This window comes from Anolis carolinensis, chromosome 6, assembly GCF_035594765.1.
Source record: "Anolis carolinensis isolate JA03-04 chromosome 6, rAnoCar3.1.pri, whole genome shotgun sequence".
NCBI lineage: Eukaryota > Metazoa > Chordata > Lepidosauria > Squamata > Dactyloidae > Anolis > Anolis carolinensis.
Genome location: NC_085846.1, coordinates 44,004,256 through 44,018,114, shown reverse-complemented (window position 1 = coordinate 44,018,114; position 13,859 = coordinate 44,004,256). Strand labels below are relative to the sequence as shown.

Sequence of the window (13,859 nt, the reverse complement as noted above, 5' to 3'; positions counted from 1 at the left end):
ATGACAATCTCAATTACTTTTGATTATCTACCATGCAAACTGGGAATAATGGGAATTGTAGCCCAAAAGCACTTGTAGTTCTGAAGTTCTGGAAAAGTTAAAGGGTATTTTAAAGTCAGACCTCATATACACATGCTTTGCATCTAAATTTCAAACCCTACTATCCTGACTAAACAGAACAAATTGTAGTCTTCCAGATGTTACTGTATCACAACTCCCTTCAACTCTAGTCATGATGTTTAATGATAAGAAATACATGAGTTGTAGTCCAGCATCTGGAAGGCAACTTAAGTTGACATGGCAACCCAGATTTGGCCCATAGGCCTTGAATCTGACACAAATCCTTTAAAAATATTTTATTTTGGCACAAAATGAAAAGGTGTCTACTTGATCAGAAAAGCTGCAATCATGGCAGAACTGTGATCAAAACATTAACATTTATGCAAAGAGAAATATCGGGGCTGAAGCCTGGGTGACAGACATATTAAAGTTTAGTTGGTGCTGTTATTGTGCCTCTATGAGGTGGTTTTCTTAGAAAGATTTATTCAGGGGTTTTCTTAGCCATTGCTTCTCTCTTTGGTTAAGAGAGTATGATTCACTCAAAGTCACCCTGTATGTTTCCATGTCTGAACAGGAATGCAGGGCATGTGTGAAACTATCGGATTCCGGGCAGAGCAAACCACACTGGGTGACACCATCAGAGGGAGTTACACAACAAATAACTGTCAATAAATATTTTTAATAAAAATATCCCTGTAGTTTTTGTAAACTTACATATAATGTATCAATATACCTCCAAGGCTAAAACTCTATGTCAATTTACCTTTTGAACCATCTAATATACAACCACGCGTCAGAACTATCACTATCCAATTACACTTTGAATCACACCGCTTCAACTGCATATGCACTCTATTGTTTTTACTGTTTTTTATAGTTATCGAATTTGTCAAATTTTCAGTTCTTTAAAAAATTTTTAATTCATTTCAGCAACAAGAAAACCCTGCAAGCCATTCATTCAGCATCAAGTTCAAGTAATTCAGACCATGTAGGCTGAGGGATTGTTAGGTAATAATGAGACTGGGCTATTGACATAAATTGTAATCTCAGATCTAGAATAGACTAAGAATAAGGAGTTCATTTTCATTATTCCATCACATTTTTTGATTTCTTTTTTAACTCCAGGCTACTATCCATATGCAAACATTTTCTCAATTTGTGTTTATTAAATTCTCCAAATGCATAAAGACTTCAAATATGGTAGGCATGCATATCATTAACAGGTCCCGCGCAACAAGTGATTTCAGTTTGGCTGTTCAGCCTTATTTCTGTTGCATCATGTGAGGAGTCATATCAGATTTGAAGAATAGGAGGCAAATAAGGAGAAGCAAGACAAAAGATTTCAGCAAAAAAAAAAGCTATGGAAAGTAAACAAAATGAGTCATGAAAGGTTCATGTGTCTTGAACTACCCACTCTATTTAATGTGAACCTAAAAATACCTATACAAACTGGAAAACAGAAGAAATGCTTAATGCACTGATATGTGCATTAACATTCTGGTCAATGTAACCCACGTAATTAGCCTACAATTTACAAATGTCATTGAACAAGAATTATTTCTTCAATTAAAAGTTTTTTTTTCTTTTGAAAAATAATTTCTTTAAGACTTATGTGCAAAAAACATGCTTTCTGATAACTGTCCATTTACACAAGGATTGCTTTCATGTCAAAATGCTCTTTGCCATGTCTTCCCCAGTTCAGTGCTCTCAAAACATCTTAGACTACAACTCCCCTTAGTACCTAGCAACATAGCCAATAGCCAGCAATGCTGTGAATCAAGGCTCCAACCATCTGGAAGAAACTATATTAGGGAAGATTGTTCTGGCCCCACTAAATTCAGTAAGACATTGACCCAGTTCTATGCATTAGCACTTAAAAGGCAATCCCATTAAAGTCAACATGAGTTAAGGATTACGGTGTTGTAGTGCACTGAAAAGAACATTACTGAATTTTAAGGAGTGTTCCTCCAGATAAATTATATCTCTCTGTGTGTATACATATATTCAGGCTTAGTCTTAGGCCTCTTCCACACAGCTGAATAAAATCCCACATTATCTGATTTGAACTGGATTATATGGCAGTGTGGACTCAGATAACCCTGTTCAAAGCAGACATTGAAGGATTTTCTACCTTGATATTCTGGGTTATATGGCTGTGTGGAAGGGCCCTTAACTAGCTTTTGCTGGATTGTTCCTGTGCCCTCTCTTTTTTAGATATACATTTTCACAACTAATGGGAACCATGGACATAACTGTGGCAACCATAATATAGAACAGAGGGATATCATATACACATACTTCTTTCCATGCCATAAATCTTCATTCCAGGCAAAAAAAGGTTCACAAGAAAAAGAGCACCAAAGTTTTACAGTAGAAGAACTTTCATGATAAAACCTGAAAATAAAGTATTTAGTTATATATGCAAGTCAGATACAAAGCAAAACAAGTTACACATCAAATGTGGAAAAGTTAGGTGAGATCCAACACCAGCGCAGGTGGAATATAACTTTATCACTGCAGTGATCAAGAGATGTGATGACTTCTTCTTTTCACCAAAGTTTACAAAGGCACTGGGAGGTTCTCGCACTCAACTCAATTCCATTAAGTGGCTGTGGGATGGTTGTCCTTGCACCAGGTGGGTCTGTGAGCCGAATAGGGAGAAATCTTCTAGATAAGAGAAGATCTCTTTGTTCTGGAAGAAGATCTCTTTGTTCCTAATTGTCCAAGTTCCTAGAAGGTAAACCCAGTCTCTGTCTTTTTACTGGAAAGAACACAATTTTATTCTCAGGTAATGAAGAGGATCCTTTCTGCATCCTATCCAGTTCACTGAAGAGTTGGACACAGAATACACCTTTTAGGAAAAGATGCACCAAAATGCATTTGCCAGAGACCAGAAGATAAATAAGAGCAATAAGGAGTAGCACTAGTCACATAATTGCATAGCCAGGTCAGCCATTGAAACTCCCAGACACACCACACCATGGACCATCGATGGCTCTTTGTTCATCCTACTCCAGAAGTACTGGGGTCATGTGTGAAACTTCAAGATTTAATCTTAAAAGAGAGAGGTAATAAATCAGAGTATTTTCTGTCCCTGAAAAGGAATGTACAAGAATTCCCCTTTAAGCAGTGCACTTCAAAATAACTTTGAACACATTATCAAAGCAGCAATGATAACCAGAGGTCCATATCTTTTGAACAGGGCCTCAACAGTACAGTGATTTAAGAATTAGAAACTAAAAGAAATCAAAAGGTTTTTGCTGACTGTAACTGTAGTTCTTTACCTATTTCTCTCATAGTACGTAACAGAAATGTAAAACAATGAGAGTGGTAGGACATGACTTGATTTGGCAAGAAACACCTCCAATCCCAATGCCTTCGTTAGAACCAGAACTGATCAAAGCAACATAATGATGTGAATGAAAACGTATCTATGAATAGTCAAAATATCTTGGCTCTCAGGCATATACATTGCCTGTGAAGTTCATCGTTCTGGTAACTTCAGACCCCAGTCCTTTCAAAAATCCAGTTGCGATAGTAAGTCACACGTGTATAAACTCCAGGCTTGTTTGGCCTTGCGCATTCAGCACCCCAGCTCACTATGCCAACAAGGTACCATATTCCTCTGGAATCAGATGTAACTAGTGGGCCACCAGAATCACCCTAGTAGAAGAAATATAATCATTTGTTAAATATGCAGAAAGGAAATACGATTGTGTGCAAAAGTGATAAAGTAGTCAAGCCTAATGTGTACATCCTTGCACCTAATTTCTAAACTTTAACCTACAGCCACTGTCTGAACAAATGGCTCCCTTTCTGCAAGGCAGTGAATCTCCCCTGGGTTTTTGCCTGAACTTTAAAGGCACTATTCAAGATACAGATCCTATTTGGGAGGTAAAGTTCAGTTCCTTGGAACCTTTAAAGTTACAATAAGATTAAAGCAGATTCACCACCCAGCTCATACTGAACAGCAAGCTGACTTCACTACATAGTATTTTACTATTAATGTTGGCCTTGTCTTTATATCCAATTGTATAATTGAACATGATTTATTGACTTTAGATTAATCCGTCGACCCACCACTTTCATGGACTCCACTTTCACAGACTTGGTAATTTACAGATTGATGGCCAGTCTCCAGCTTAAGATAAAGGTTTTCCCCTGTTGTGACCAGTTGTGACCGACTCTGGGGGTTGGTGCTCATCTCCATTTCTAAGCCGAAGAGCCGGCGTTGTCCATAGACACCTCCAAGATCATGTGGCCAGCATACCTTCCCACCGGAGCGGTACCTATTGATCTACTCAAATTTGCATGTTTTCGAACTGCTAGGCTGGCAGGAGCTGGGGCTAACAGTGGGTGCTCATTCTGCTCCCGGGATTTGAACCTGGGACCTTTTGGTCTGCAAGTTCAGCAGCTCAGCGCTTTAACACACTGCGCCACCACCAGGGGCCCTAGCTTACCTAGGCAAAACACAGAAACTTGGGACAAGGGAGTGTCGTGAATTGTGAAGCTCTGTGTTTCGCCCTGGTCATGCTACTTTTGAAGAAAACAGAAAACAAAGAGGAGAGTCAAGTCATATTAAACTGCATTTGTTTTTGTTTACCAAGGATAAAGTAGGTGGACATTAGATCATCTAAACCAAATCAGTCCCCTTTGGTTTTCTGTTTTCCATCTTGCTACTGGATTGAGAGGAGAGGGTCAAAAGGTTTGGCTTACAGCACATGTGTTAAATACAAGGCACATGGGCCAAACCCGCCTGAGATTCGAACCTGGCAGCTTTCAGGTCAGCAACCCAACCTTCAAGTAGCTAATAGCTATAGTTTGCCCTTGTATACATTCTGCCAAATTTTCAGAAGTTACAAATCCTTTGGTAGAGGCGTTTAACACTTTCACATTTGGTGCTCTTTCTGCTGTCTTCTAACACTTACCTGGCAAGCATCACTCCCTCCTTCCAGGTATCCAGCACACAGCATGCCAGGTGAAATGGCTCTATTGTATACTTCCCTTCTATTGCATCTGTCATTACTTATAATTTTCACTTCTGTTTGACGAAGTTCACCAACACTGGGACCTGAATTAAAAATAATCATATAGTTATTACCAAGATTAGTGAAGACTATACTGCACACTCTCTTAAAAGCAAATGGGCAATTGCTCACCATCATCTACTAGTGCACCATATCCTGTGACATAGCAAGTTGTGTTTTCTGGAAATTTTTGCGTAGCTTCTGGAAGACAAACACGATGCACGGCCGATGTAAAGGGTAAAGGGGATGAGACCTTTATAACAGCAATATCATATTCATGATTTATTACACTGTTGGCATAATGTTCATGAATAATTATCTGTTGAAGATCCCTTATCATTGCTGGAGTTCTTATACGTGCTCCAAAAGTACTTGTCCAACTCTTGGTATCTGAGACTCTGAAATTCAAATAATATAAAAATAATTAATTGTGCCTAGCAATGACAATTGCCAAATTTTAACCTTTCTAAGGGCTTTATAACAAACTACAATGTTCCCTCACTACTTTGCGGTTCACTTTTTGCGGATTCGCTATTTTGTGGTTTTCAATAAACTCTAAAAGACTATTATAAATCATAAAAAATTACAATTTACAGCCTAAGGAAGGAGAAGCCAAAGGGAGAGAAAAGGAGCCCAAGCAACAACGGGAGGAGGAGGCAGCAATTTATCAACACACGATTGGTTGATAAAGACTTAAAATAGTGTATAACTACTAAAATAATGTATAAATATTAAAACAAATATAGTGTTCATATTTCACGGATTTTCACTTATTGCGGGTGGTCCTGGAACCTAACCCCAGCGATAAGTGAGGGAACACTGTACATTACAACCCCTTTACAACAGACTTGATAACCACAGTTTCATCTACTCAAAATCCAAAATATATTACCCCCAGAAATGTTTATGGACCTCTCAAAGCCCTCCAGTGCTTTTACATGATATGCATCCAACCCAATTTTAGTCAAATTATAAGGTTCACTATTATCAATGGTTTCAGTATCCAAAAGCTTTTTGGAATGCATTTCCACTGGATATGGACATTGTACTATAGTAGTAAAGTAGAAAGGGCAGTTTTTAAGAGACAACTCTTCCTTTGTCAATTGATTTAGCTCCACAGTTCCTCCTCACAGACATCTCACACCCCCGAACTTGCTTCAAGATGAGATAATAAAACCACCCTAGAAGGAAAAAGCTTGTGAAAGAGAAGTCTTGAAAATAATTAGTGGGCAAAAAGAAAAATGGACAAACTCCAACAACACTTTTCTAGTCTCAACTTCACAATATGTAGCAGTTACTGTCATAGCTGGTGCACATGTGTTTATAAATGGTATGTGCCGGTTTTAATAAGTGTGATATTGGGGTTTGTTGATATTATATTGGAAGTCCTCACCCTCTAAAGCAGTGAGCTGCAGATACAAGCCATTCGTTGCTGATTATTGTTGCCCCACAGCGATGGATACCATTCAGCTGAAGGCTAGCTTGCCACGGCCATTCTCCCTCTCCTGCGATGCTTCCTCCAATGACCCTCTCAGTTTTGTCCATTCGTGTTCCACAACCTGCCAAAGAAATTTTTTTGCTCAATTTTCAAAAGACAGAGCTTTAAGATTATGCATTTTGAAAGACAAAGTTGCCATTTATTTGAGAATTCTATGCATTTTTTAAACAGTTGGGCATCCATATTCACATTTATGGATTCAACCACCTATGGCTTGAAAATATTTTCCTTATCCTCGCCACCTCCTTAAAAAAAAGAGCAGCAATTTTACTGTTTTACATAAGGGAACCCATCATGGTCCATGCCTTAGTTACCTCTAGACTGAATTATTGCAATGAGCTCTACATGGGACTGTCTTTGAAGATGGCCTGGAAATTACAATTAGTACAACGCTCGGCAGCCAGGTTTCTAACTGGAGCAAATTACAGGGCGCGTTCAATGCTACTGTTTAAGGAGCTCCATTGGCTGCCGTTTATTTTCCGAGCCCAATTCAAGGTGCAGGTTATCACCTACAAAGCCCTAAATGGTTTGGGACCCACCTAACTTCGAGACCGCATCTCCCCCTATGAAACTGCATGATCTCTTCGCTCATCGGGGGAGGCTCTCCTCTAACTTCCACCACCCTCACAGTTGTGGTTGGTGGGGACGAGGGAGAGGGCTTTCTCCGTCGTAGCCCCCCGGCTTTGGAATTCGCTCCCTAGGGATATCAGGCAGGCCCCCATCCTCCTCTCCTTCTGGAGGAACCTGAAAACCTGGCTCTTCCAAAAGTCCTTTGATAATTGATCCTTGTAGGTTCGACTTGTCTGCCTACTTAGCAATAGATCCACAGGTATGCCTTCTCAGTATTATACTTAGCACTTTATTGACTACATCAGCTGCGTAACTATCCCTTCCTGATGACTTTGACATATTTTGCACTTTGGCCCAGATCCGTGAATGCAACTCATGTTTTTAACATTTTATTTTGTATGTTGACCTTTTATGATTGTTTTTTATCGATGCTGATGTTTTATTGTTGAGTAATTTGCTTTTGCTTTTATACTGTTGTGTCTGGGCAAGGCCCCATGTAAGCCACCCCGAGTCCCTTCAGGGAGATGGGGCAGGTTATAAGAATAAAGTTATTATTATTATTATTATTATTATTATTATTATTATTATTATTATTATTATTATTATTATTATTGTAAATGGTGGTTATTGAGCATCCACAGATTTTGCTATCCTGGGGGAAGAAGTGGCTAGAACCAAACCCCAGCAGATACCAAGGGCCCACTATATATAATTTTCATGCAAAACAAATAGAAAAACAGTATTGTTGAATTATAAGAATCAATCAAATGCTACACACATTTCCATGGATGAGATTCACATTGACCTTATTAGGTGATGATTCTATTGTGCAAATGCTCTAGCTCTTTCATAGTATTTTATGGTGATTTTAGACATTCTATGACCTATAACCTCCCATTTGTCATACTTTGAAGAATCGGGAAAGTGGCTCAGTAATGACCTGGAATCTTGTGTACATTGCTATCATGAACTGGACCTTCAAAGGAATTGGGGACACATTCAATTTTGCTCTCATGGAGAGTTAGGGTAGGGATGAGAAGTATGGAGCTCCTATGAACATCTTCCAAGTCACCTCCAAATTGTTTTTTTTTTAAGGAGTTACTACTCCTTGTAGGCTCTAGGACCATTAATTCTCTCTAAAGCAGGTTTTATTTTGGGTGAAACCTGAGGTTGATTTCTGCTTGCGCATTTTTTTTTTGAAAGATCAGTTAAAAACATTTTTAAGGGGGTTTATACCATGGGAACAGGGCTGTAGATGGGGTGGGGGTTAGGGGTTCAACCCCCCCCTCCCAAAATTTTACAGGTTTTTAAAATAACTTGGTTTACTCCTGAATTTTAACTAATTAACCAAATCCCCATGAGTGTCCACTGAAGTTTATCGATGGGGCCTTATTTCTAAATTGTTTTGCATTATGGAACCAGTCTTTATGATTTACTAAAAAAAAGTTTCAACCTCCCCCCCCCCCCCAAAAAAAAAAACTGGCTATGGCCCTGCATGGGAAGGACCCTGGGGATTAACATTTTCACCATATTGCTAAAATTATCAAGTCCTAATTAGCTCAGGTTCATGCAAGCGTCATCGGTATAGGAACATAAAGCTAGAACATCAAACAGAAACTACTTTCAGATCTGAGTACACCCTCTATGTCTACTCAGGATTAAGAGTGTCTGGCATTCTTTGTGTAATAGATGTAATCTCTTTGCTCATTTATATGCTGTAGGAGGATGATTTTTTTTTCAATACATGAACCATGTATGGTTTCCATGAGTCACCAGGTGCAGTGACCTTCAGGACTCAGCAGGGATGTTACTCACTCTCTCTGGGGGCTAAAATTGATATTATGCTAGGTGATGATGCTGTTGCTTACAGCTTGGAAAAGGTACTTCTTTTTTTACTACTGGTTCCACTATCCACTTTCCTGCATAGTTACCATTATCCCCAGTTTTCTAAGCTCAGTTTTTGCTGGCCATTCTACATATGTGAACTAGTGAAATTAATCAGGAACAAGGAAAAAAGTATAAGGACCCTTTGTCTAAGGGTATGTTGCAGCCATGAGATACAAAAATACATTCAACACTGCTTGCCTTTCATGCCTTTTCTAAGCACAAAATAATGTCAACATTTATCACTTTCAAGAATTTTGGAGGAAGGCCTGGGTAGCATCAAAGTGACAATAACCATTGATATCATGAGACATACACAGAGATGGAATATACTGTATATACTCAAGTATAAGCCTAGTTTTTCAGCCCTTTTTTAAGACTGAAAAAGCCCCCCATGGCTTATACTCAGGTGAGGGTCCTGGTTAGCTTATATTTGGGTCAGCTTATACTCGAGAATATATGGTACATTTATTATTTTTCTCTATTATTATTGGTATTATTACATTTATTATTTTTCTCTATTATTGTTGCTAGTATTACATTTATTTTACTCTATTATTATTATTATTATTGCATTTATTATTTTACTCTATTTATTATTACATGTATTATTTTCCTGTATTTATTATTATTATTATTATTATTATTATTATTATTATTATTATTATTATATGCATTATTTTACTCTATTATTACTAAAAGGATACATAAGCACATTTACATTGAAGAAAATGAGAATAATGATTTAATCATAGTTGGACAATTTTATCTTAAATTAGAGCTTTATGTAAATATTCAAAAACATTTAACCTACCAATGCCGCAATTAATGTAATTTTATTGGTATCTGTTTTTATTTCTGAAATTTACCACCCTCGGCTTATACTGGAGTCAATGTTTTCCCAGTTTTTTTGTGGTAAAATTAGGTGCCTCGGCTTATATTCGGGTCGGCTTATACTCGAGTATATACGGTACCTTTTGCACCAGATTTTAGCAATGGTTGTTTTTGAGGTGGGAGATATCAATTAGCCAGCAAAGGAATAGAGATGGGTAGATTGTACAAAGGTTTGGCAGCCAACCTGAAAGGCGCTTTCCGAATCTTTGAAACCCTGAATAGAGATTGTGGCTTGCTGCTTTTTATACTAGAGATGTAAATTACTGCTTATATCATTCTTACATGCAATTTCAAAAGATTTTTCCCTGAGTTCATTTTTGGGTGATTTTTCACTTTAGCTGACTTTTTATGAAAATTTGTCCACACAAAAGAATCTTGAGATTTGTGGGGAGGAAATTTATCCACATTGTTTTGCAGAACAGTTTTGCACAGAAGTGTATATTTCAGGAAAATATGCTATTGTGTCTGCAAAAAAATGTTTAAAATATTAATAATAAACTTTATTCTTATACCCCGCCCCGTCTCCCCGAAGGGACTCGGGGCGGCTTACACAGGAACAAGCCTGAACAACAACATAACATAACACAGCATTACATGTATAAAATTTAACAGAAATTTAAAACATATAAATAAAAATAAATAATAAACAAAAACGACATAACAAGACAATTACTTTAAACCATCCTTCTCCTCAGATATAGTTAGAATTAGAAACAGAACATGATTTTATCATAAAGAGTCCAACAGTTATGAAATCTGCTCTTCTATAAGAATGGAAAGATGTGGTATCTTATTAGTCAAAAGATGCCATACAGCTTTGTGAGAACCACAGGAAATGAGCCTGAAAACACTACTACAGGCAGCCTTCCATATTAATTGGGTATAGGGGCACAGGTCGCCCATGAAAGTGAAAGACCATGAGTAAAGACATTTCTATTTTTTTAACCTGTGAGAACATCTTTTAGGAATGTCTTCCAGAATGAGTCTATGGTCATTGGGAGTTAATAATAAATAATAACAAACTTTATTTGTACCCCACCACCATCTCCCAAGGGACTCGGGTGGCCCACAAAGCACTCAAGAGTGCAAACATGCAAAATACAAAAAGTGCAAAGACAATAACACAAAAGTAGTAATAACCAACATAAACATCACAAACCCCCTGATTAAAATCAGTAAAAGCAACAACAGCTGCATTTAAAAAACAATTGCAATTAATATCAGTCTCATAAAGTGCATAATCGTCTCTAGGTCCTCAGTTATGTTCATTAAGGGATTCTAAACATGGTCAAAGGCTTGTTGAAATAGCCATGTCTTCAGTTGACCATAAAATCACATTGGACCATAAAATCTCTTAAGTCCTCTAGCATGGCTGAAGGAGGTTGACCTCCTTACAGTCACACTATAAAGACATCTCTTAAGACAGTGGTTCTCAACCTGGGGTCCCCAATTGTTTTTGGTCTACAACTCCCAGAAATCCGGCCAGTTTACCAGCTGTTAGGATTTCTGGGAGTTGAAGATCAAAAACATCTGGGGACCAAAGGTTGAGAACCACTGTCTTAAGAGAACGTTTGAAATCAAATCTGTGAATAATCAAACACACAACAACCCAATCCTGTGAATAATCAAATCTGCAAAAGTCAAAACCACAAATGTGGAGGAATGACTGTACTACTACTATTACTATTGCTACTGTTACTTATTGCGGCTACTACTACTATTGCTACTGCTACACCTCTTGGGACCCCCTCCTCACAGCCAGCTTTCCTTCCCCCCCCAAAAATCCTTTCCAGAATCTGCCTTTCTACCATCTTTATTAAATGTAAAAAAATCTGTGATTTTCTTGGAGATAAAAATCTATAAACAAGTCAAAATGTATTTTCATTGAATTTATTACATTTAACTGTATTTTAACCTCACACACTATTAGTACTATTGGTTTTTCTTAATTTTTAAACTCACTCTGTTTTAAATTGATCAAAGTGTGTGGTGTTACTGGGGAGAAAAGCAGGGTATAAATAAAGATAATAATAATAATAATAATAATAATAATAATAATAATAATAATAATAATAATAGGCACAAAGTCTCACCTGGAATCTTTATAACTAAAATAATGGAACAGCAGCAACTTACAAAGACCCAGGTGAACCTTCTCACTTACTTTCTTTTCGTCCCATTTTTCTTAGCAAAAGATTAGGGTTTCTCCCCAATTAAGTGTCATCTCTTTGTATTTGATCAGCTCCTATTCGTTATCAAAGCTGATCCATTCCTGAAGAAGTGAGTCAAGAGGGAGTCAGTTCTAAGCTTTCCCATACTCTTTTTCAAATCTTTCTCGCTGTATGCAATAGGAAGCCCTAGTTCTGCTACCCGGTGTAAATACAGCAGTGCTGGGCTAGATTTCACCAACTGGGTGTTGTCCAGGTGTTCTGAGTGAAACTTAAATACATCCACAGACAGCTGGGATTCACATTATGGCAGCTAAGGATAATAACCAGATCAGGGAAGTCTTCCCTTTCTCATTTCTACCAGCATTCTTTCTGAACACAACCACATTTTACTACTTACAATTGTTGAGAAGATTTTCACCATCTTGTGAATTAATTTCTAAAAAAGAAGATAAACCAAGCAGACACTTTAACACTGAATTATTTTCATTTTTTTTCAATTAACTTTCAAGGAACACAGGTTACTGATTAATAAGAAAATTGTCTCATCACACAGTTATCTGGGTACTTTCATTGCACAGAGCATAACAAAAATGTCTTTACCCAGGTAAAATGTCTGAGGAATTGGAACACTATTTGAAAGATATTTCAACAGTATTGCTTTTGTTTCTTGAGACAGGATGGTAGCAGTTTCATCACCCTTAATAACCTTACACAATTCAACATCCAGAACTTGTGCCAGTTGTGCGACAAAATTATAATCTGCCAAGTGTGCTTCATTTCCATACAGTCTTATTTTGTCTCAAGAAAGTTATAATCCATCATCATGCAATACAGAAAGGTTCCCAGCTTTGACACTTTACATAGTGCAACTCATAAGATTAAGAAGTGAGAGACATTCAAAATTATTCAGATGGTTATCAAAATCATGGATTAAGAAGAAGACTCTCTGGTCAGACAATTTTATTACAAAAGTAATAAGGAGTTTGGTTTTCATTAATAAATTACATAATTCATGTTATACCAGTAAAATGACAAATCCCAGTGTACAATGCCCTCCTTTCTTTAAAATGTGGTAATATCTATGCTTATTTGACCATTCATTAGCTACTATGAGAAGAGCCAAAATAGATGTGCTGCCCCATTTTGCAAGAAACTTACCAATAAAATGTCCCGATAAACAACAAAGAGATGAAGGCAGTGTTCAAAATCTGACCTCTACAGGATATTTTCTAAACCAGAGGTCCCCAAACTAAGACCAGCAGGCCAGATGTGGCCCTCCAATGTCATTTACCTGGCCCCACCCTAAACTTTAGACTTAGGGTTGCCCGAAATCTGAAACATCTCGAAGGCACACAACAACAACAATCCCAATTAACTTGACTATTCCATCAGCCGAAAGCAGGCCCACTCTTCCCACTGAAATACCAGTAAGTTTATTGTTCTTCATTTTAAATGTTATATTCTTCTGTCATACTTTTTTTACACTACAGATAAGATATGTGAAGTGTGCACAGGAATTCGTTAATGTCTTTTTTCAAACTATAGTCCAGTGAATTGGCTGGCTCTCTGTTTAAAACGTTTGAGGACCCTTGCTCTAAACCAAGATTTGGAGAAACATAAGAGCTAGTGGCATAAATCCTAAATCTGAACTTGGATTCCCATGCAAACAAAAATGAGAGTCATGACAAAAGCTGAATCAGTGGAAGTAATTTTACCCAGGAAAACAATGCTGCTGCCTTCTGCTGGCTACTTGAT

General features: G+C 37.5%; 1 protein-coding gene across 1 annotated transcript in view; it reads right to left on the bottom strand.

Moving 5' to 3' along the window:
• Nucleotides 1-2,415: 2,415 nt before the first annotated feature.
• Nucleotides 2,416-13,859, bottom strand: part of LOC100565908 (transmembrane protease serine 11E) — a 77,328-nt gene continuing 65,884 nt past the window's right edge. The window contains exons 7-11 of the mRNA XM_016994681.2: nt 12,502-12,540; nt 6,481-6,646; nt 5,220-5,485; nt 4,989-5,131; nt 2,416-3,723 (exon numbers count right to left, since the gene is read on the bottom strand). Of these exons, the coding sequence (XP_016850170.2) occupies nt 3,562-3,723; nt 4,989-5,131; nt 5,220-5,485; nt 6,481-6,646; nt 12,502-12,540 (776 nt within the window). The 3' untranslated portion in view covers nt 2,416-3,561. The remainder of the gene's footprint in view (nt 3,724-4,988; nt 5,132-5,219; nt 5,486-6,480; nt 6,647-12,501; nt 12,541-13,859) is intronic.